The 24,931-nt window shown below is 38.9% G+C and overlaps 1 protein-coding gene across 2 annotated transcripts in view; it reads right to left on the bottom strand.

Annotated features, from left to right (window-relative positions):
- The window catches only part of prkar2aa (protein kinase, cAMP-dependent, regulatory, type II, alpha A), a 66,690-nt gene that overhangs the window by 7,523 nt on the left and 34,236 nt on the right, over positions 1-24,931 (bottom strand). For both annotated transcript variants that reach the window (XM_047371081.1, XM_047371090.1), the window contains exons 3-5: positions 13,525-13,560; positions 2,426-2,562; positions 1,254-1,360 (exon numbers count right to left, since the gene is read on the bottom strand). In XM_047371081.1, coding sequence (XP_047227037.1) covers positions 1,254-1,360; positions 2,426-2,562; positions 13,525-13,560 — 280 coding nt within the window. The remainder of the gene's footprint in view (positions 1-1,253; positions 1,361-2,425; positions 2,563-13,524; positions 13,561-24,931) is intronic.

Below are 24,931 nucleotides of genomic sequence, written 5' to 3'. Positions count from 1 at the left end.
GTTGGTGGATACAATTAATATACACTGGGAAGTGTGGAGGAGATATGTAAATACTGATCACTGACAAACAGGGAATAAATTGAAACAATGTATTATCGGATTCTGTATGTCCCACCCTGCTGATGACATTACCTACCGCTTATTATGGTCCATGGAAAACCCCGGGACAGTATATGATCAGGCAGGCGTGCCACTCTGAAAGGTCATTGCTTGTATTGTACGAGGAGTAGGAGCATGCTGCGCTAGGCGGTGTGGGAGACTGTGCCCAAATGGAGCTAAAACAATGTGTTGAGCTGATATGTTAAGAATGAATAGAGGCAGATGACAAACAGCCCAGTCAGCAGCCAAACACTCTCCTAAATGGCAAAGGTTTAATACTTTGTAACATATTTTAGTAAAAATAACACATATTCTGTAACTATCACAAAACTTATTTTACATCCACAAAGCAAAAGTAAACAAGCCTTTAAAGGCAATATGCAAGAACAGATGTCAATAAGCTGTAAGCCTAAAAGGTGGAGCCCAACTACAAAGGCCTGCAGAAAGAATGCAATAGTGGGGGTTTAATACAGTCCAGTGGACCTAAAGCACATGTTCTGTGATAAAACAACAGTTTAGCCAAAATGTGACATTATGTTTAGATTGCATTTGATTAATTAGGAATCTCTTACAGTGTAAAAAAAATAAATTCAGCTGCACAAAAAAGACACTATGTACTACAAGTACGTACTTATGTGATACCTGCATATCTACTGGGGCACTGAAGGAATTCAATATTGTAGCCATCTTACAGTCAATAGTTTTTGTAAGTAGTCCAGTTAAATACTTGTCTCTTTGTCAATACAGCTTACAAGTGTAAGAACAAAATAAGGTGGCAATATTTTAGCTGAACATTGTAATGTGATGTAGACTGCAGTCAACAGCAGATGTTCTTTGTTACTCTTTTCCATCCTTATGATGACCCAACCACTCCTCCTTTGGTTTAAGCATCTTAAGTCACTAAGATCTAAATCAGGTGTGGGCATAAAAGGCTAGCAGAGCGTGAATAACTGCACAAAAAATGGTAACAGCTTTTACATCCAAGAGGTCATTTGCGACTGAAATATTCCATTGATCTTGTGAATACAACTGCCTTTTGTAATATTTTCTGCAGCTTTACTGTAAATATTTGTCTGTCAAGATCCCATAAAGCAAATAATATGTCTTTCAATTTAAAAAAAGTAGCTATTTCTAAACAAACCAATGAGTCCTACCTCTCGATGACATAAAAGTTATCTCCATCGTCCCCCTGATCGATGACATGCTCCTGGGGCTCCACCTTCAGCTCAAACATGGCGTCCAGTACCTGTGAGAACTGCTCCTGGAGACGTAACAAGGCAAAAAACCTGAAGTTAGGAGTTGAAATAAGGAGCAACAATGAGTAAAACATTTATTTCACAAAGGCACTGTTTCTGAGTGTAGACAAAATGAGATTTCATTTTCACATCAACATAGCAATTGTGAAACAAAACAGGGAAATGAAGGGCTGCAATTCAAGAGTGCATGCAGGGACTCTAAGGTTCAGAAATTCAGCATTAGTGCTCAATCAAACACTTTGCAACCGTAAAAATCAACTAAACACAGATCAAGTTTTCTTTTAGAACAATTTAGCAATCCACAAACACGTATCAATCAGATTACTCAACAGTGGTCACTATAACAGTTTTTTAGTCAATGAGGCAAGAATATTCAGCTGAAGAGACTGATCATTCTCAAAAGAAAATAGAAAAATAAGACATTTAACAATTACCCTTTTGAACAGATGCACCCAGGCTTATCCTGGCAGACAATGATTTTTCTTTAAAGTCTGACAATTGTATGACAATTTTAACCATAATTCCAATTTTATTGTTCAGAGGACTATTGAGACAACTGTGGCTCAGTGGGGAGGTTGTTTGATTCTAGCTTCCTCCAGCCACATGTCTGTATCAGTGTACCGGTGTGTGTGTGTGTGTGTGTGTGTGTGTGTGTTTGTAAGTGCAAATGAGAGAAGGTATGACTGGAAAGGCACTAAGTAAGCTCCGACCATTTAACATAATGCATGAAAGAAAAAAAACTCCAAAACAAAGAGGTTTCAAGATTATCCCTATTTATGCAAAACGTGCATCCATAACTGTATCTAGTTTGCAGTACATGCTGTTGGTTGATGTGTTTATACACCAAAAATAGGAGTTTTTCCTTCGTACGCATTTAATTAAAGAAGAAAAACAATTCTGATTCTAGTGTGCAACATGTTGATCACCAGTCAAACAAGGAATTAAAAAACGGTCCACTTAGATTCTGACCGATTGATTCGTGCATCTCTGATGAAATGTATAATGAATTCAACCGATCCACCAAATGAATGGCCATTTTACACATATATCTGTGTGATATAACAGTTTACCTGATCTAGTGTTTTGAAGAATAGGATGTCTCGACAGGCCTCCTGCAGTCTGCAGCGCTGTTCATCTGTTTTTGGGTGAACCACTCTGGGCTCAGTGTCTTCATCATCGTCGTCTGGGTTGAACGCCTCGGCACAAACTGACAGAAAGACACGCAATTATATACATCTAAGTCCACATTTACACAAAATCATCCAGGTAAGAAGGCAAAACAGTGTCCTTATTGTAAGACAAATTATATGGGGATACAAAAAGATACAAATAAGTTGTATTATGTTTATAAAGACACAGAAACCAACATAAACAAAAGACACTGGAGAGCACGTAATGAGGCCACAGCCTGCAGGATAAGTGAGACCCTAGAGGAGTCCAGAGGAGGAAATGACACGTACACTGAAACATGTTTTGCCACACCAGAAGACAAGGTCATTTCAAATTGTCACAATGTATCTACGTTTCTCCTCCTCTGCAGACACACTCCACTTCTCACATGACATTTATACTAAACACACTAAAGTCTCAAAGTGCATGTGCGGAAATCAGGCGAGTAACATCTTTTCTCCCAGGAGCAGTGCCAGTGGTGTTCACAGCGGTGTGACCTCAGGAGTGTCAATGTGTCAACTCCTTTAGTTCAGCTTGATCAGGTAGTTAAAAAAAAAAACATGGCTAAAAGTGAGAGTCTGGATGCAGAATCCAGACCAATGAAAATGTTAGATGCAAGGTTATAAAAAGCAGACATAGTCCTCAACATGTTGGGCATGTTAGTATAAATATCCTCAGTGATGTGTGTTCTTCACTGATGTCCTTTTAGATCAGATAACGGAGCAGGCGGCCTCACTAACTCACTGCAACAACATCTAGTTTTTCAATGCTGTCAAATCCTTCACCTACCCCAGCCAGAGTGAAATTAAGGACACTGACTAAGCATCCAAGTTCATTTCTAACATGGTAGATTGATCAAATCAAAAGCACAAAATAAGTCGTTTCAGCAATGTTTGCAGATACATACATGTAAATGGAACTGGGGATAGGAGCATTGATTGAAAATATCTACACTGACTCTTTACTATGTGCTTCTACAAGAAGGGATGGTATTACACTGTTCTGTCTGAAGCAGATGAGTAGAATATTGACAAAGTTTAATCTGTGATTAGAGGGTGGGAGTCGGACGTACACAGCTGGAAGTAGAGAGTCACTGTTCATCACGTTGCAGGCTGACATGCCAGGTAAGCTAGCAGCGTCTGGGAACACAAGCAGCCTTGTTTCCCAGTGGAACCGTAGGCTATTATGGTCCGTGTTCCCATTGACTTATATCTACAGCAACACCCACTCATGAGGCCTTATAACATATATCCCCTGAACTCGTTCCACATTTGTTAAGAAAATGAGTTTGTGAGTTGAGCTAATTAAAATGAATGAGCCAAATCATTTCTGCCAAAGCCAAACATCTTGTTCTGCTGTTGATTCTTGTTTGGTGTCCTGTACTTAGGTGATTCAAGTAGGAAGAAACCAGACATGTTGGCATGAAGGTACCTTCTCCTTATGCTGATCACTCGCTTGGTCACACACTGCTGTGGGATTCCTCAACCAGGATTGGTTGTAAATGAGCTGATGTGGTTGTGTTTGTCAGTTTGGCGTAAACCTAACTAATCCCAGTGCTTTCCAGGGTATAACGTTTACTGCATAGAAACATTGTTACGACAAAAGAAACAAACACAATCTGCCATTGTTTTTGTGGTAAACCTATTTGTAAGAATTTTTGAAAACTATGGCAAATTGTTCTTTAAAAGGAGGTTGTATAGTACAATGTGATTCAAAGGGGCAGGCACTACCCCACCTCGTGTGTCACCAACCGCCAAAAAGGAAACGCTGGATCCGTCCATCCATCCGTGTCTTTTTAGGTCAAACTAAATTCAGTGTGTGTGTGTGAATAGAGTCAGTTTCAACAGCAGCCGAGTGCTCCGGGTGGAAGTAAATGTTGCCATGGTGAACTTAACAGCTACTGAGGAAAAATCGTAAGTCCTGATGACCCAGTGAGCAACAAAAGCCTTTTCTGCATACATTTGTGTTTGTGGTGTGAAAAATGTGGACAAATGAGCTTAAATAAGAGACACTTCCTTCTTTTTGTTTGTTTAGATCTCTAAAGACACAGCTGGCTGTTTTAAGGTTTCTAACACAGGAAGGTTTTGTTTATGGAGTCGGTGGATTTCTGACCATTGGATTTTTTAGAAAGGCAAAGTTTTGTTTTTTTAACACTCTTCGATGTCCATTAATGAATCACACAGAAGCAGTAAACAATAACTGTACTAGGGCAGTTGAACTCCCAGATCTGATCAGTTTTTTTCTCATCAGTTTGCATATTTACTACTAAACAGAAAAGCTTTTGTAGCTCACAAGTGGGTTTTGATGGGAAAAGTGCCTCAGATTCATTCTAACAGCTAAAAACAAAACTTCATCACAGTCTGATTATGAACTTGACTTTAATTTTGGAGGAAAGTTAACAATTTCTATTTGTTTATTTGCTTTTTGAAATAGAAAAAGCCCTCTTTAGTTATTATAGCTTATAAAAAAGTACAACAAATAATGAACCTTGAAATACAGCAATTCAGATTTGACTGTTTTTTGTTGTTTGCTTTTTAAACTCTGATTTGCCACCGATCATTTAACAGACTTGCTGTTCTTTTTGTGTAAAAATGAATCTTAAAATTGTTGCAACATGGAGGAATCACATCAGCCCAACCAGCAGGGAGCATCTCAAGTTTCTCTACTCCTAAACCGCCAAGCCTTCTTAAAGATGGAATGATGAACTGATTTTTAATTTCCTAACATTTCCAATAACCATTCCAAAGATGTAAATTCTACCAAATAAAAATATTAGCAGTAACTGCATATAAACACCTTGTTTTCACATTTAGTGGGTAAAGTATCTGAACAAGTGTGGTAATAAAAATGTAAATAAATGTTTCCAATTCTAAACGTTGTATTTAATGCAGTTATTGTATCGATTGAGTTGACTGTTTATTAAACTATGCATTTATTAAATATGCGCCTGAACGTCATTAAGTTCTGCCAGAGCCAGTCTAAAACCTTTCAAACATCCACTTCAAAAGTCACTTTAGACTTGTGATGGGCACTCTGGCTTCTTTTAGAAAACCGATTCTTTTGGCAGTGCTCACTTAAAAGATCAAGCTATTCTTTTTGGAAATCCAGTATTTTTCATTAACCTTACAGTCACTAGTTTACAACCATATTAACACCAAACTGTCCTATGCAGCAACATTGAACAGACCACATTAATTGTAACAGCAGCATTGCTCATGGTGTTGCAGTGCTGACCACACCTATTAGCAAACAGTCAGCCAATGTGTACAACTGCCAACCCTCCACCCCCTCTGGTGGTGCAGACAGAGACAACGACACAAACATGGCCCTTTTCCACTAGTCCTAACCCAGTGCGGTTCCGTACGGCTCTTTTTCATTAGACGTCACTATTTTTAGTACCTGCTTGCTTGCTGTTCCAACCGTGGCGAGCTGTGCTGAAAACCTGAAGTCAGAAGACTGTCGATCACTGATTGGGTAGGAGGCAGCATCACTAGTCACAGCATATTATAACTAATATCTTCAACCGTAAATCATTTATTGTGTATGTGACCACTATAGCAAGCTAGCATTAGGTAGCATTAGATCGCCCTCAAGTTTTTTAGCTTGTACCGCTCCATGGCTTCCCTGTACTTCTCCAGAGTGCTTTGTCATACTGCCTGCAGCTTTCGCTGGCTCTTCTTTCACTCCAAGTCTGACAAAAGCTATGGACCAAGCAGCAGGTCACATACAAATCACATCAAGTTACTTTTTTCACACTGTGGGGCCGCCTTGTTATCGACGATCCTGCCCACAATAAGATGGTCCTCAACTGTAATGGAAAACAAACCAAACCGTGTAGAGTAGAACTGACCCAAGACGAACTGTGCTGACTTGGTACTAATGGAAAAGCAGCAGTATTGACCAATCAGGTGCAATTTGAAGAAGAAAAAAGTGAGAGAGAATCGGGGGGAAAAAGGCTCCCAATCGGCTCTACTAAAGACTAAAAATTGTATCTGTCTTTCTGTTTTATCTTTTAATACATATGAGTGACAGTAAAACTGCAGCGCTATGTTGTAAATGATTAGTAGAAAATAATATTCAAATAAGATTAACTCCAGTAATGTGTTTTAGGGTGGAATGACATTTTTCTAGATTTGATATAAAAAATGATTCAATGTTGAGGAATTTTACATAAACTAACCAGCCTTAATAATGCATAGGTTCTTTTCTTTAAACTGTTACTGACAAACCTCACAGATTGCTGCTGCTAAGTGACTGGTAGGTTGTGCATCCACACTGTGGGATGAGCAGTTAATGGGACCACGAGAAGTAGAAAAAAAGGGAAGGAAGGGCAAATTAGTACTAGTGATGCAAGTTTATTTATTCATCTAAAGCATGCAACACTGGAGCCTCCCAATAAACTCCGCTCCTATCTGACTGTAATGAAAATTACTGCCACTTTGCTCACGCAGAAGTCTTCACCTTTGACCTGCAGAATCCATCTTCCTGCAGCACGAAGAGCAGAGTAGGTGAGCCTGTCATTTTCCAGCCACAGAGAGCAACCCAGAGAGACAGCATCAGACTTCCTTCCTTCCTGGTTAAACAAGCTGCAGAGGACTATAAATCTGCAGACAGAACCCGATTTTCACAGGGGCCTTGGGACCTGCTCGAAAATGCAACTAACCAAGCAGCAGTGTAAAGGTACGCTGCCTCACCCCTAGAAACGGACCAATAATTAGTGCCCCACCATGAGAGAGACACAGGTGCGCTAAACTTTGGTTTATACACTAAGGTTTTATACACAAACGACAATCTGTTTATTTACATTTGGGTTTACTAGTAAATATGATGCCATTTTACTGACATTTTCAAATTAATATCTGGAATCTATTGTAATGTTTTCGCATCCTTGTCCTTTGGATACATTCCCTTCAGACACGTGCTAAGTTCTTCTCTGAGAGCTAATAAAAACATGTAATGATATTTATTATGCCATTTCGTAAGAGAAATGACATGACAATGCCCCCCCTATCACCTCGCAACCTTTGATCTTTTGCCCCTGTGACACCCAAAACAACTGCCCTCGTGCAGTGAGACATAGAAGCAAACCGCGGAGCCCAGAATATGTCACTTCTGGTCTAGATTCCCGGACGGTTGTTGGTCAACACAGCAACTTTGTATTGTTGCCGCTTCATCACCCGTGGAGAAGCAGTCGAGCAAAGAGCTGAAACACAACAAACACGCAGGGGGAGAAAAGAAGAGGGCTCACTCTCTGAGCAGGAGGAGACAGGTGAGGAGAAGCTGTCATTATCTGACCATTCAGGTTTTATCACTCAGACATCCGCTTGTTGTTGTGTCATGAGCTAGCTGAAGGCTTTGTAGGAGTCTATAAAGCCTCCTTTTTGCGTTAACAGCTGTCACTCACCAGTGTTACTATAATATTGCCAGAGTAACTACTTTGAGATGTGTGATGATGATGAGACGTATTGGTGCTGCTGTTTATATTTAATCTTTTCGGCGGCCAATGAAAATGCATAAATTCTTCTATCAATCAGCTGTTTTACAGGTTAGAATAACATAAAAAGCCTCTCACTGACAAATTATTTTGTAGATTATATTACATTTTTCTGTCAACATCCCTCTCCTCAAATAATAATGTACGTTTTTAAGCTTCAATTTAATATGATAATTTTATAAAATATGTTATACATTCAAGCCATTTCTAGCAACTTGATTAAAAAGTAGTGGGTGCCTTTTAAACTTATTGTCAGTACATTGAATAAATAAAGTATGTCTGTGTCTCTGAATGCATTTATATATTCTGATTTTGTGAAACTGGAAAAAAAAAAATGTATAAGTTTGAATGATGTGACCCTCCATCAGCGTCTCACACATGGAGGCTGATATGCATGGAGTACACACTGCCTTGTAACCAGAAAGTATAACGAGCAGAGGTCTGGGGCTGGCTTTAATTATTTGGACCGAAAAATAAAAATAGCTGTAAATTTTGAAATAAAACATGAGTTTCCTCACATTATTCCGGATACATTAACTATCCAGAAGTATAACCTATATATTGACCAATCAAAGCGCTCCTACCCTGGGGAAGCATGTGATTAGTAGGAAGAAAAAAAAAAAAAAAAGACCCAGACTCTAAAACAAAAACCATATTTCTTTTTGAACTACAAAAAGCCCTCTTTAGTTATTATAGCTTCTAAAAAGTATAATAGATAATGAACCTTTAAATATAGCAATTCAGATTTGACTTTTTTTGTTCTTTTGTTTTGCTCTGATCTTCCAACCCTGCGGACTCGCTGTTCGATGTCTCCTTTTCTGTAAAATAACGTCTGCTATGCTGTGCTGTTGACTGAATAATCATTTTTGTTTAAATACAAGGAGAAAAAAAAACAGACAGTGGTTTTTAAAATATTTCTTAGATTATTATTCATAGTGGGTTTGTTTTAGTTCAACTTGTAAAGAAAGAAGTCTGAACAAAAATACCAATATTTTATATAGTCAACATGTAACTGTTTAGTAGTGAACTGCTGTTGAATTTTACAAGCAACCAGTTTATGAGTTATTTAATGAGTTCAGATGTACTGTAGTTAAATGTAGATTTATTGATAGCTTATTTCCTGCTCCTAGAAGGAAAGCGATAAATCAGATGAGATGGAGACAGAAATAACAAGAGACACTGAGCTAGTCAACACAGGAAAGATAAGACGATAAGGAAAAAAACAAGAAGAGGGAAAAAAAGAGAAAATGTTTATCAATAATCACAAACATAAATAGAAGAGGTTTAGCCTAAAGTTTGGTGATCAGTCAGCAGTGTCAGTAGGCTTTATGCTTTCTCATGGTGACATGAAACACTAAGGCAATATGTCTCGACAACTCCGTCGTTTTATTCTCTGCAGTTCCATGTTAAAGTTTGATGCACCTGTTCTGTTCTGAATGGACCATTTTCACCTCCACTGCCAGAACAGAACTTCCAGGCTGCATTATTTATTATTAAGGCCTTTATTACACTACACTAAAAGGTTGTATTAAGCCCCTCTGATTATGTTTTTAACAGTGTAATATTGTAACAACTAAATACGTTCAGTGGTCTAGCTCTCTAGCTCACATATTTTGATCATATGTAGGTTTAAATATCACAATACTTCCCACCAGCAGAGTTAAATTCTGATCACGATAAAATATTTAATACACACAAACCATGTTGTGCTCTGAATTATATAGTTTTCCCTAGATTTGATACAACTGTATATCTCAGTGTTTACTATTTTGTAGTAAATCATAGTACACTGAATTGTAAAAGCTGTGTGAGATTCTTGCTAATATTCCACCCTAGAATCCATTTGAGGAAAGAAGAAGGATAGAGAGACCAGGAGGGTCACAGGTGAAGGAGGCCACTGAAAGTGCAACAGGTCAAGAAATGAGTGAAGATGAGGAAAATGATGTTGGAGTAAAAGTGGTGAAGATGAAAAGATTTCAGAGTCAGAGAGAGAAAGACTGCAGAGGAAACTGAAGGAGAGAAGGAAGGCACAGAGTCAGAAAATCCAGCCCACCCAGCTGGTCCACCTGGTATGGATTTATTCTCGATATAAATTCCAGTGCAGAGATATTAGATGCTTCAATGAATAACATAACCTATATATATGCACAAGTGTACAGGTGTGTTATGAACTTAGATAGTCCAGACTTTATGGATGTAGTCAATTTATATTACAATTTTGTTATAATAAAAGCAAATCCTACAACGCAGAAATGCAGTGAAAACTGCATTAGACCTTTCAGATTGTCACTATATATTTTTTATATCTGTCAAGATGCAAACATGATACCTAAAAGTTGTCTTTGTTTCTTAGTTCTTTCGGATTTTTGTTGGTTTCATTTATATAAGAGATTTCTTACGTACTTCAATGAAGAGCTCCAGCACCAGAGCCAGTTAAGGATCTATTCATTTAAAACACAACTGCTGAAGTATGGAGACATAAAAGCCATGCAGTGAAGTGGATCCCGAGGACTCTGACTGGGATCTAATTATAATTTCATTATGTGGCATTTGCACGGCTTTGACCTGCTACAACTGATTTTAATTGTGGGAACTAATGTATGAAGACAAAAGGACAACAGCAAAGTATTTCCTAATAATAGATGTGACGCTGTGCAGCTGTATGAGGGATGAACCGCTTTAAAAAGGAGTTTTTTGAAATATTCCAAAATAAAAATATTCTCACATTTGAGTTGAAATTTTAGGCCGACTGTAGCATTTTATAATAGCAATTATATTTGTAATGTCTACTATTACAAAAACAGCCATCTCTATGTGGATATTCTAGATATATTATAGAGAATGTAGCTGCTTACTAAACATATCCTCATTTTTTACAAAATGTTTTTCCTTTTATGTATGTAGTGTACAGCATTTTGGTTGCCTAGCCGGCTGTTTAAAAAGGGATATACAAATATATGTGATCTCAAGCTGGTAACTGAATTTTGAAATTATTGGTACTGCGTGTTCTGATAAAACACAGCTCCTGATAAACAGTTACACGCCTAGTGCCAGTGATTATGGTCAGTGCAGCCAAATTTAAACAATCAGTCTATTTTCTTGCCCACAGCTTTCAAAACTGCCATGTAGTGCAGATCCTTACTTTGCTGATGGAATATGTGGTGTTTCCACATATATGTAAGCCTTTTTTACACCATACAATGATTCCCACATTTAGAGAGACCGTTGCAGCTTCCGGTCTGTCTGCGTCATGCGACATGCCCTGCCATGCTGCAGTAGGCATAAGAGAAATGGCTGGGAGTGCAGCTTAAACATTACTCATTGAAATGCATCGGCAACTTTCAGGAGCAGGGAAGAAACTTCTACAAGTTTTACCTTCAAATAAGTAACTGAAACCGAACTGATGTGAGTCAAAAACCGGAATTATTTGCATCAAAACAGTAAACCTGCCAAGACTACCTTCCTTCTTAAGCTAGAAAATTCAGAAGCAAACTTTGTTTCCAAGAGCAAGATGCAAGTTTACTCAAGACTAGCTGTAAGTGGAAGATATGTTCAGAGACAAATAATGTTTATGGTGATGTCTTTTCAGGAGATTATAGCTTCCTTAAATCAAGTTAAATTGAAAGTCTTCCTCTCTCTCTCTCAATCTGAATGAACCACAAACATGTCTTCATATTTTAGAGAATAGTTTCATTTAATTAGTTTCTTACACCTTTTAGACTTTTTCTGACATCATCTTAAAACACTTCAATAAAAGTGAAAAGATTAACGTCTTCTTCACTTCAGCATCCGCCCTTCAGGAGACTTTTTCCCACCATAACCAGCTCCAGTACTCAGGTGGTGTTCTTTGTGTTTCGAATGAGACAAACTCTGGCCATGGCGTGGAAGAAATGACACTAACCCAGCTCCAGTTTGCTACTGGAATAAAAGGACATAACCGCTTTGTTGGGAGCTAGGAGCAGGCTACTGGGTAACAACAGTCATTTAAAACATATTTAGCACCATGTCTAAAATTCATCGTCTCTGCTGTTTTTTTAAATGACTTGTCATAGAGTTAAGGTCAGTAAATGCACTTCTTACAGCTGATTATTTTGCAGTGAATCGATAAAAGTTATTAACTGACCGAGTCCTCCCAGGTGGCGTTTAATAGATCTGTCTCTAAAACACGTGTTTAACTCTTGTTTTCTTGCTGGTGCACATTAGAGGTTAGCTGATTAGGATTGGGAAGCATTCCCAATTACCACTGGTTGTTTAAGACGGTGTTAATGAGCTAAGGAAGTGATTATTAGGGTGTTCTGTTTGCAGGCATACTTTGATAATATTCGTTTGGTTAAATTGTCTGTAGGCACTACAATCCATCATAAAACAATGAATAAAACAGGAAGAGGATCAAAGATTAACCAGATGAGATATTATACTGACGTAGTGACGAAGCTCCGACTTGGCTCTCAAGCAAACCGGTTCTTCCACAGAAACGTTTAAGAACTGGCTGCAGCACCAGTCACAGCTCCACTCTTTGGTGAAAAAGGTGCCCTGGTAGCACTGAATGTGCCTTTTTATTACTGATCAGTAAGACATCAGGTTTCAGAGTTTTAAATCAACAGTCAGTGCTGATTAATCTAAAAATCAGATCATTTTTTGGTCAATATCTACATTAAACCGAACCAGGAATTCAGATTTAACAAAAATAATAACACAATGAAGAAATGCACATCTCATCGCTTAGAATTATTCCTAATTTGGGTTTTTGAAAAAGAAAAAATATGCAAAATAGTTCTTTTGGAAGTTAAAGAAATGCAATTCTTCTCCCGTATAACTATGACCTAGGTGGCACCTTACAGTGCAGTGGTGCCTAATCTTAATCATCTAAAAAAAGCATCATAATGCCTTTTGCCTTATAGCAAAAACACAGGAGTCTCTAATGACCATTCAACTTTAAGACACATTAATTACCATGTTATGGTAACAAGGACCTCTGAAACATTATTACCATTGAAAAACATAACGTCAAAAGGATCAAGATACCACCAACATCAAAAGTTAATAAGGTGAAACAACGATAGCAGAGCTTCAGCAAAGATAAACATCAGCCGTCACACAGACACACCCACAGCCTAATTAAAGTGCAGCGCTCTGTGACGGCTGACAACATTCAATCACTCGTATGTAAACACTAAAGGGGCACAGCGGAGCGTGAGAAAACAAGTCTGCTCTCCACACAGGCACACAAACACCGAAACAGAGACAATGCTAACACACTAAGCTCCAAACACCCACCTTAGTGGAGCAACACTGCATTAACGGTCATAAAAATATTGCCTAAACACCGTTAGATGCAAGGTTCACCAAAATGCACAATATAATGTGAGTGAGACCGTGAGGTAGAGATGTACACAGTGTCAAAACCAAGGTGGATTACCCTCAACGGACATGACGTCAAACTCACATGCATACACAGAAACACACATATATACACGTAATTGAATTCACAACCACGTTTCTTACCTGACACTCTCCTGTTGAATCTGCTTGGCGGCGGAGCTGCAGAGAAGAGAAAGAACCAACATCAACATAACTCTCGTAACTTAGTTTGTAGAACTGCACCATAATATGATGTTGTGAGGAGATGAGGTTTAATAAGCTGACGAAGGTGAAAGATTCATTAAAGAAATGGTGACAGAGAGAGAGTAAACTCTGGGTACAAAGACATTTTAATGCTCCGTGGAGGCCACATTATATAAACGACAGTATTGAAATGATGTGGCAGAAATCATTTACGTTATCACAAAGATGCGTTCATTTACATTTTTAAAATAAAACACATTCAACTTAAGACATTTTTCAACATGCTGCTTCATTGAAATCTGGCTTTGGAATTAGATTTGCAGATTAGAACTACAGTATGAGCATAAGCTGTGGAGAAATCATCCACCTTTATTAGAGCTCCTACAGTGAGTGCTTCATATGTTAAAGAGAATCATGAATGAAACCGTGAAGCAAAATCACTGCATTTGTTATTGTCTTCTGGTATCATTTAATCTGTCGATATTGCTTCAAAGGATAAAACAAAGGCTACCCATAAAGCCGTCTAGAGCAAGAGGACAACCTTTGTAGAAGAAGAGAAGATTAATGACAACATACAAACATTAAGAGCTAAAAGATAAACTGAGAAAGCAAGACAATGAAATGTGACATTCTCGCACAATGAGTGACAGGATAAGGCTAAAGAGAATGCTTGTCCCATTTAAAATCAATAAGAAAGCTGTGGTTTCAAACACTTTATTTCAACACATGAGCAGATGTTCTGAGCTCAGAGTTATTTTCTTTATTAGATCTATTTCACTTGTAAGGATTATGATTATTGATTAATTAATATTCATCAAGAATTATAATTTAAAATCATAATTTGAAAAAAAAAATTAATTTCTTAACCAAAAATCATTACTTACGAAGAAATCAGAGATATCCTCTGGTGTTGTGATTATGGGCTCAAAGCTCTTTAATAATTACAAATTATTAACCAAGACCACAAACTGTCACTGTTTATTCAACCACTTCACCGAAGGTGGGGGAACGTCGACCTTGTTTTGACAGATAAATCACCCTTGCATGAAATAAACACAAACGCTTCTCTTAATTATATATATGAATATTTATTGAAGCCAAATAATTCTGATATACCATTATTCTGTTCCAAAAACCTTCACCTAACTAACAAGCACTATTCTACACAAAGGGAGTAAAAATGACTAGCTAACAATAATAATAAAATAAAAACATATATGCACATTTAGTGTCTATGAAGATCAAACCAGTAGTTTTATGGACAAAATGTGTAATTTGAGTTAAATGGAAAGAGAAATCCTCCTGATGCTGATGTCTCAATTGCAGCGATCGCCCCAAATCTCGAACAAAGAGTCATAAACTCTGAGGCGGGAACTCAGTGGAAAATCTCCAGCAATAAAACTGGAACAAAGAGTGGTCGGGCAAGGCCCAGACCGAAGTTGCGTTGAATTAAAAACTTTTAAAAGTCCAACTTCTAACTCCTGGCTGATTTGAGATCAGCCGGACAAAACATGAACCACGCACAATTCAGCAGCGCTTGCGCACCAAATCAAAACACAGCTCAGCATAACATAATTCAATCAGTATTGCATGCAACAAGTTAATACTGGAGATTAACTACTGGTGATCCTAAATCACCTTAACTGCCTCATCCTGCCCAGACCTCTAAATGCGGGGGGGGGGGGGGGGGGAACCACGCGTCCGTGATCAGATTAAGAAAAAAAAACAGTAACTTCTCATCCGTCCAGAAGGGGAAAATATGAAGAACCGTTAGTAGACTGAATCAACAAGGAGGAAAAACTATTTTCCTTGGAAAATAGAACCTCTGTAGGTTTCCACCTGTGCCGGGTGTTGGCGAGGTCTTCGATCGGCGAATAAATCCTTTGATCTTCTCGTATCAGACAGATTTCCAGCTTTCAAGCTCTTCCGGGAATGGTGAGACAGGCGGGAAATTGCAACGAAACTCTCCATCTCAGCCGGTTTATGCTCCCAGTGACGTCAGAGCTGCGACGTCTGTTGGGCTGCGCATGTCAAAATGTGCGACCAAAATGGATGGCCCCAACACACTTGAAATGAAGATCTCAATGTTGGGCCTGAGTACTCAGCATCAAACTGATGGAACAAAACGTTTGGATGACAGATGACGCTGAGACACTTAATCTGATCCCACAAGTAATGCCTGTCTGCAATTAGTTTGTAGAACTCACAACAGCAGAGAGATGCCCTACTGCAGTGGCTCCTTAAGAAAGGTAACTCAAAACTAAACTGTAGAGTTGTAGAGGAACCAACTAGAATACCTACTTCATAACTCATAAACAAACACTTTACACTACATGTCCCTCACTCTCTTCATAGCACAGTGTCAGAGTCCATTAGATCTAGGCTGTTAGTAGGAGACCAGGGGGGAAATTCGCACAGACAAACTCCTTTCCTGCAGTCACCTGGGAATACAACCAGAGTTCAACACCCAACTCTCTCTTGAGATCAGTATCATTCAACAGGAAAAAAGACAAAAATGATTACTTAATTATTCAAATACAAATGGAAATCTTGCGTATAATTTATGTGAATCTCTGAAAACAGTATCAAACAGGATTAGTTTTTAAACATAGACGAAACTCAAAGACTGGAGCATTTTCAACACCATTTCCATACTCGTGTTACCTCTATCTCTCTCTCACACCCTCTAGATATTCAGGTTTTCCAGCTGCTTTACATGAGTTTCATCCAGCTGTAGTATTAGGCTTCAACACTAGGTACATTTTACCATAGGGATGTGTGATGTATCTGCTTTAACATCAAATTGGCCCAGGTTAACCATTTTGTAGCAAATTGGTATCGGTCCCATAAGTCAAAAAGGTTTACATTAACAACCGATCTTTATTATCATCATCTTGTTGCTGTTTGTGTATGTTTTATGACAGGTGGGGGTTGGTTATGTGGTACTTGTTTGGGCATGTAACAGTGATAATGTGGGATGTTTAAATAAGAGAAGCAATGTCAGGGGTGTGTTTGTCTTTTCACAGTCTTGAAAGGCTACGGAAATGTTCATAATATCAATAACTTCAAATCGGCCATAACAGCAATATTAATATCATATGTCGGCCCAAATTTTCATATTTATAATATGGACAGAGAACCAAAGAGTTTAGCTGTCATTTGGCAATGACTTATCTAAACATTCTTTCCCTAAATAATGATTTTCATGCATCCATTTCTGAATTACAGAAAAAAAAAAATTAAACCAGACGTTGAGTAGCAGCAAAGGGCTGCTAATCTACCCTTTAATGTATGGGTAGATATTATGCAACAAAACTAGCTGCAAGAAGGAAACAGGAAATTGATTTTCATTGTGCCTGGACTGATGAAGAAGATGTGGTTTACAGTCAAAGCAGTAGAGAACCTAGAGCATTAAGAGCTTGGTTCACACTGATGGTAAACGGCCTGCACTTGTATAGCGTTTTATCAAGTCCGCAGAGACTCCAAAGCGCTTTACACTACAATTAGTCATCTACCCATCCATGCACATTCACACTCTGACAGTGGTAAGCTACAATATAGCCACAGCTGACCTGGGGCGCACTGACAGAAAAAATGCTGCCATACATTCGGTGCCACTGGGCCCTTGAACACCATCAGCAGGCAAGGCGAAGTCAGGTGAAGTGCCTTGCCCAAGGATACAACAACTGAGACAGACAGAGCAGGGGTTCGAACTGGCAACCCAATGGTTACAGGACAAACTCCTACCACCTGAGCCACAGTCCGCACAGTGATCGGAAGATAGACTCCTTCCTGGTCAGGGCTGGGCTGTGCAGAGCTGTAAACTTTATCAACAGCATTTCAAAGTGTGAACCATGCAATTCAGATTTCAGTAGATGAAATAGAACAAGCAAAAACATTCCGATTAGACACAAATTATTTTCCACATTGTTGGCTTGAAATGTTTGAGTATTAGCTGTGAAAGATGCAGAAAATCATGGCCTTTGATGCAAATCTTGCAGCTCAGTTCTCCCAGTGAAAGGTCTCCTAGATTCTCCACACTGTGATGCATCCGACTAGGACTGCCTGACGCTAGAAAAACATGTAATAATGTAGGAGAATGTTGAGATAAGAATACAACTAACAATAAGTAAACAAATATTTACCTAAACAGTGTAATTTTTCCATTTTGGGTTCCTGCAAACATATAATTTGTTTAAATTACCAAAAAGATCTTTACATCTGTCTACATCTACAAGTAACTCCTTATTGACTTTAATGGCATGGTAAATATTAGCTTAACTTATACTCCAGGATGTTCTTGGTAATACTGACATTGCAAACACTGATATTACATAACTATAAATTTACAATACCCACTAAAGGTACTGCTTTAATATTCCTTCACCTTCCCTTTGCTATGGGGTTGTGTGTGTGTGTGTGTGTGTGTGTGTGAGTGAACTGATAGGCAGTGACATCATAAAATAGACACTCTCAAAGGCTCATCCAACTCATTAAAACCAGGTCGACCAAAAACTCACCGGTTATCTATACTATACGAAGGGAAAACTGAGGAAAATCTGGAATGTAATGTCATCTAAATGACCCAGTTAGGGGAATCCCCCAAATAATTAGGTTATGTTAAATTAAGAAGATGTGTTAACATGATCAAATAGAGTTCAGACTGTTACAGCTCACAAAATGACATGCAAATGATCTTGATCTCGTAAACTGAAGAAATTTAGCAAATATTTAAGGACTTGCTCACAGAATGCCCTTTTGATTGATCAATGTGTCACATCATTTCAGTGATTCAGGGTTTAATCCATTGACAGTGACAGTGTACACTAACGAGCACTGGCCACAATTCAATTAAAAGCTTAATTTTCATTTCTAAGCTTTGCAAAGACACACGCATTAAAACAACAAAATCCTTGTTAAGAGTGACTGATATCGGAGCGGTGTGTGGCGTAGCAGTAGAGCATGCGACCCATATACAAAAGCTTTAGTCCTCAGCGCAGCTGTCATGGGTTCAGGTCCCGACCCCAGACACTTTTGCTGCACGTCTTCCCATCTCTACCGTCAGCCTACTAAAAAATAAATAAATAAATTCCACTAGTGCCGAGTGGATAATATCACGATTAGCAGGAAAACACCACCTAATCCATTAATGTCATTCAAAATAAGAAAGCAACAGTTATTACACTGCTGCTGCTAAAATAATATTTATTATGGCTATAACGTCTATGACATCTATTGTAATTTTGAGACGGGCACCTGAAGAGCGAGAGAACATGGTTGAGTTTGTTGAGTCACCGTCTAAAAACTCCGGTTTAATAAACTCATGACAATGATTTACAAATGCAAAAGATTTTTGGAAAAAAATAAGTTTTTACTTTAGTCACAAATAGTGAGAGAAATTTGAAGTTAGTGTAAGCTAAAACTATTTTGTTTTAAATGTAATTTCCAGCCAACATGGCACAGAAACTACAGCAGCAAGAGCAATAAATAGTATGGCGTCGTAACAGGTACGGGAGTACAGGAGGTTGAAGGCACGGTAAATATACCCTAAACAACATTTTTCTGGCATCCTGTTAAAAGGAACCCCAGGAATGGTTTTTTTTAGAAGACCACTGGTTTTAAAACTGACTTTTTAAAACTGTGGTCTACCTTATTAATATTTACCAGCCCATGCCTATCAACTACTACACCAAATATTAAAAATATGAATTTTTGTACATAATTACCTTAATATTTCTTTTGGAACACATTAAATGTACTGCTGGGCATGCACCATAGAGTTGTGGGCCTGGCATAAATATTCTGGAAGAGTATTCTGACATCTCTTACACAAAGTGGGTGTTCAAATTGGTCACACACAAAAAAAACAAAAAAAACACACTACTCCATCTATATTTCCTAATCAAGACAATGAAGCACATATGGCAGCTGCAGGTTCAAAGACACCGACACGTACTCACCGCAGTTATTCTGCACTGCGCTGACAATATTAGCTGTTGTCTTGAAAACCAATGCGGTCCTCTCACTGCAACTGTCTCGACAAGCTTACTGCAATAATCTCATCTGTGTCGTTGACCTGAAAGTAGGATGTCTGCAGGCACTACGTGTGGAGTTGGTTGGGGCGATGGTTAGTTTGGAGATGGCGTCTTTCACGATAACAGTTTTTCCACATAGTTGGAGAATCAGAGTGGGCTGGTCTGTCTGATGTTCTCCTTCTTGAAGCCAAATCGGCACTGCATGACAAACGATCCACGACTTGATACAAGCTCTGAAGAAAAAGATGACTTCCTGTAGCTGCCTGTTAGCTTACAAGCTAACAGCTATATACAGGTGCTTCTCAAAATATTAGCATATTGTGATAAAGTTCATTATTTTCCATAATGTCATGATGAAAATTTAACATTCATATATTTTAGATTCATTGCACACTAACTGAAATATTTCAGGTCTTTTATTGTCTTAATACGGATGATTTTGGCATACAGCTCATGAAAACCCCAAATTCCTATCTCACAAAATTAGCATATCATTAAAAGGGTCTCTAAACGAGCTATGAACCTAATCATCTGAATCAACGACTTAACTCTAAACACCTGCAAAAGATTCCTGAGGCCTTTAAAACTCCCAGCCTGGTTCATCACTCAAAACCCCAATCATGGGTAAGACTGCCAACCTGACTGCTTTCCAGAAGGCCACTATTGACACCCTCAAGCAAGAGGGTAAGACACAGAAAGAAATTTCTGAACGAATAGGCTGTTCCCAGAGTGCTGTATCAAGGCACCTCAGTGGGAAGTCTGTGGGAAGGAAAAAGTGTGGCAGAAAACGCTGCACAACGAGAAGAGGTGACCGGACCCTGAGGAAGACTGTGGAGAAGGGCCGATTGCAGACCTTGGGGGACCTGCGGAAGCAGTGGACTGAGTCTGGAGTAGAAACATCCAGAGCCACCGTGCACAGGCGTGTGCAGGAAATGGGCTACAGGTGCCGCATTCCCCAGGTCAAGCCACTTTTGAACCAGAAACAGCGGCAGAAGCGCCTGACCTGGGCTACAAAGAAGCAGCACTGGACTGTTGCTCAGTGGTCCAAAGTACTTTTTTCGGATGAAAGCAAATTCTGCATGTCATTCGGAAATCAAGGTGCCAGAGTCTGGAGGAAGACTGGGGAGAAGGAAATGCCAAAATGCCAGAAGTCCAGTGTCAAGTACCCACAGTCAGTGATGGTCTGGGGTGCCGTGTCAGCTGCTGGTGTTGGTCCACTGTGTTTTATCAAGGGCAGGGTCAATGCAGCTAGCTATCAGAAGATTTTGGAGCACTTCATGCTTCCATCTGCTGAAAAGCTTTATGGAGATGAAGATTTCATTTTTCAGCACGACCTGGCACCTGCTCACAGTGCCAAAACCACTGGTAAATGGTTTACTGACCATGGTATCACTGTGCTCAATTGGCCTGCCAACTCTCCTGACCTGAACCCCATAGAGAATCTGTGGGATATTGTGAAGAGAACGTTGAGAGACTCAAGACCCAACACTCTGGATGAGCTAAAGGCCGCTATCGAAGCATCCTGGGCCTCCATAAGACCTGAGCAGTGCCACAGGCTGATTGCCTCCATGCCACGCCGCATTGAAGCAGTCATTTCTGCCAAAGGATTCCCGACCAAGTATTGAGTGCATAACTGTACATGATTATTTGAAGGTTGACGTTTTTTGTATTAAAAACACTTTTCTTTTATTGGTCGGATGAAATATGCTAATTTTGTGAGATAGGAATTTTGGGTTTTCATGAGCTGTATGCCACAATCATCCATATTAAGACAATAAAAGACCTGAAATATTTCAGTTAGTGTGCAATGAATCTAAAATATATGAATGTTAAATTTTCATCATTACATTATGGAAAATAATTAACTTTATCACAATATGCTAATATTTTGAGAAGGACCTGTACATATGCACACTAGTATGCTTCCTGCTTTATTTATCTTTAACTAAGTGAGAATTACAACAGTTAAAGCTCTCAGCACAAGCTAATAGCTCTCATAGCTGTTTAAAAACCACCGCACTCATGATCAACTCATCCACCTAATCAGCTGACTTGGAGGATGTCTGGAAACATGATATAAATGAATTAGTGATGACAAGCGACGACTGTATGAACCTGAGCACTACTCGTATGCATCACAGTATTTAACCAGCATCTCTATTCACAATGCATCAATTTTGCCGGGCTCGTTCGTAGACTAAAAGGATGAGTGTGCACAACAGACTGAGTGGGTGAAGGAGTCCATGTGTGTAATGTGTAAAGAGCTCCTCCTACAGTCACGAGGCTGATGGGGTTCAGAGTGTGGTGGGGTAGTAGTGGTGGCTGTATGAAGAGTGTGACAGAAGTTGCCTTGGCAACCAAACAAAGATCTCATCACCATAACAACGCTGTTCCGTTCACCCCCCTAGTAACCATCCCTTCCCCTTCCTTCTATATCCAGCTTGTGATACGTGAAAGATCACCATTCCTCTCCTTCACACATATACTGCCTGTCCATCCCTTCCCATACACACCCACTTACTCCAATAGCTGGATCAACAGATGGAGGGGGGAAAACGGAGGGTCAAAAAATGAGAAATAGGACAACAGAGGGAGAACCAGAGGGGAAAACAAGTCAACCAGAAGAGGTGGCAGGGTGAGATCTACAGTAATCTCTAGAAAAAAAGACGTGAGCAAGGACATGTTATTGGATAAAAGATGAGAATTAAGCCATTACATATACCTGAAGACATGGAAAAGACAAAAAGATAAATGAGACATGGACAAAGCTGTTCATTAGTTTCATATAATTATACAGGGTACACAAAAACCCCACTGCGTGAATGATTAAATGAGAAAGAACGAGCAATTGAACCATCTCTGCTTGGCATTTTCCATTGATTCATCTTTCAGTCATTCTAATTGTGTAACTGTCAGCTTGGCTTGTCAATATATTATCCAGCTGGCTGGAGAGTGTGTGTGAGTGTGTGTGTGTGTGTGGTGTGTGTGTGTGGGGGGGGCTTTGAATCATAATTCAAAGCATATTTCTAAGCATAATTTGCTTTGACAAAGTAATTGAAAATGAGACAGAATGGCACAGGAAAGAAAAAGATTCAACCTAGAAACAGCTCATTAGTTAACATCAACTTAAATGTGAATTGTGGAAGCAAAAACTGGTTATAGGGTGACAAGATATAAAAAAAATTAAATATATAAATAACAGGTTAACCCTTTTTAATTTTCTACTACTACAACTGGCCTTCTGGTTTTCCTGCTTCCTGAGATAAAAACTGTGAAAGGCAGAAAAAGGTTTTAACAGAAACTTTGGCAGCGAGTAAACCTCTTTTTTAAGCTATTAATTTATACACCATTTTTTTAAATTTGCCAAATTGGATTAATATAATCCTCTAAGAATCCACATTATGTTCACAGGTAAATGTTTTGCTGGTAGCAAAAAAACAAAAATACTTAAAGCTATGAAAGAGACCCGATGATTTCCTGCATCTTTTAAACAAATGTCTAATTCTTAAGATTTACTAGTTTTACATAACCATAATGCTTATTGTATAAAGTGTAAAACCGGACAATTCAGTGACCTGAATGATCGGTGTACACTCTGTGTCTTTGTTAAGCAGACCTTTCTACTTGTTTAACAAAAATGGCAAATAAGTTAAACACAATGCAGCAAACTGCAGATCTACTGGGATCTAAACACACAGGCATAACTTTCATGTGCAGTCATGTGCTTTGTTGGAGGAGAATGGGCAGACTGGTTCAAGATCATAGAAAGGCGACAGTACCTCAAATAACCACTGGATACAAACAGGTAGGGCTGCACATTGTCAGGAAAATAAGTAACTGCGACTATTGCTGAAAACTATGATGACCTTTTCGATCACAATTAACCCATATTTTCCTGAATCCTTACTTTGCCGTTGCAGAGAAACCACAACACCCTCTACGAGTCTTAGCATCTTAAGTCGTTTAATGCCCTAGGCACCACCGACCTGCACATGCATAGATACGCTTCTCCGAAAGTTTGTCGTGGTATCTCAGAAATTATACATCATAGCGAAACACTGAAATCATTGCTTAAATACTGAGAGTCTTGTCTTTTAATTCAGGCTTGTTTCTTAGTACCAGTTCGTTCACAGATTGTTTTACAAGCCTTTGAATGTGGCTTACCATCGCTTTGGATGTAATAGGAGTCGTCGAAATATTCAGAATCTATGAGTTTGGTATGTCATCAATGGTGTATCAAGAGGTGTTTTCTGTCGGACGCAAGTAGTTTTACAAACAAACGTCCTGATAACATCTCCATGCGGAAGGTTTTCACTACTCCAAAGAGGCTTTCTTCTACAGAAATTCTACAGAAAAACGGTTTTCATTGCATGCAACAAAAACAATACTCTATGATTAGGAAAATAGTTTTCAGATGTTTGCTTGTTTTTATCTTGAAGTTCACTAGAGAACCAATAGACCCACCCCACCCACCCTAATCAGCCACAAGGTCCCACTGATAACCACAGGGACAGATTTGTTTCAAGGAACTTCCCCCATGTGTTACTGCTCATCTAGAGCAAGCAGGCTTGGATGTCTCAATAACTCTACCTACACTGGCACACACATATATAAACATAATCACATGCAGAAACAATAACTGAATCCTTCATTTGGACACGCAGTGAGGTCAGCAGAATGCCAACACCAACAGCTAGAGACGTGTGCAGGCCCACAAAACACAGTAAATTGAAGACAACTAGAAAAGCAACAAATCATCAGCTTCAGCTTTAGCTTGTACACCCACACATATAATGAAACCCTAATTCCCCCCTGAATATTGCCCTCACAATACAAATGTGCAGTCTTTACAGGAAACAAAACTGAGGGATTTTTTCCTCCAAGTGTTTGACTGTATCACACTATAATACTTTCTCCTAGACGGCATAAAAAGGATCGTTAAAATGACCTACAGCAACTGGCTGTTAAGCTTCTTCACCACAGATTTATATTGCCTTTAAAATGACCAACCTTGAAAACCTGTTCTGGTTCTTCCATGTTCTGTCTCCAATACAGAGGAACAAAATACATCTTATCATAGGAAGTCCTTCTCAAAGAACATCTGTGTAGTTGGTTTTACGTGGCTGGAGGCGGTGGAAGTGCTGGTGAGGTTATAAGCAACATGAACTTCAGGCCACACAGCTTACACTAAAACATGACGTTAATAAGGCAGAACAGAATCTAAGCGGTGCAAAACACAGATGTTTTCTTCTTCCATAATAAATTAAATTTTTTTTTGTTTTGTTCACAAAATACAAAAACGTATAAGAATT

Source organism: Girardinichthys multiradiatus, chromosome 1 (assembly GCF_021462225.1).
Source record: "Girardinichthys multiradiatus isolate DD_20200921_A chromosome 1, DD_fGirMul_XY1, whole genome shotgun sequence".
Taxonomy (NCBI): domain Eukaryota; kingdom Metazoa; phylum Chordata; class Actinopteri; order Cyprinodontiformes; family Goodeidae; genus Girardinichthys; species Girardinichthys multiradiatus.
This window is presented reverse-complemented; position numbering and strand designations above follow the sequence as displayed.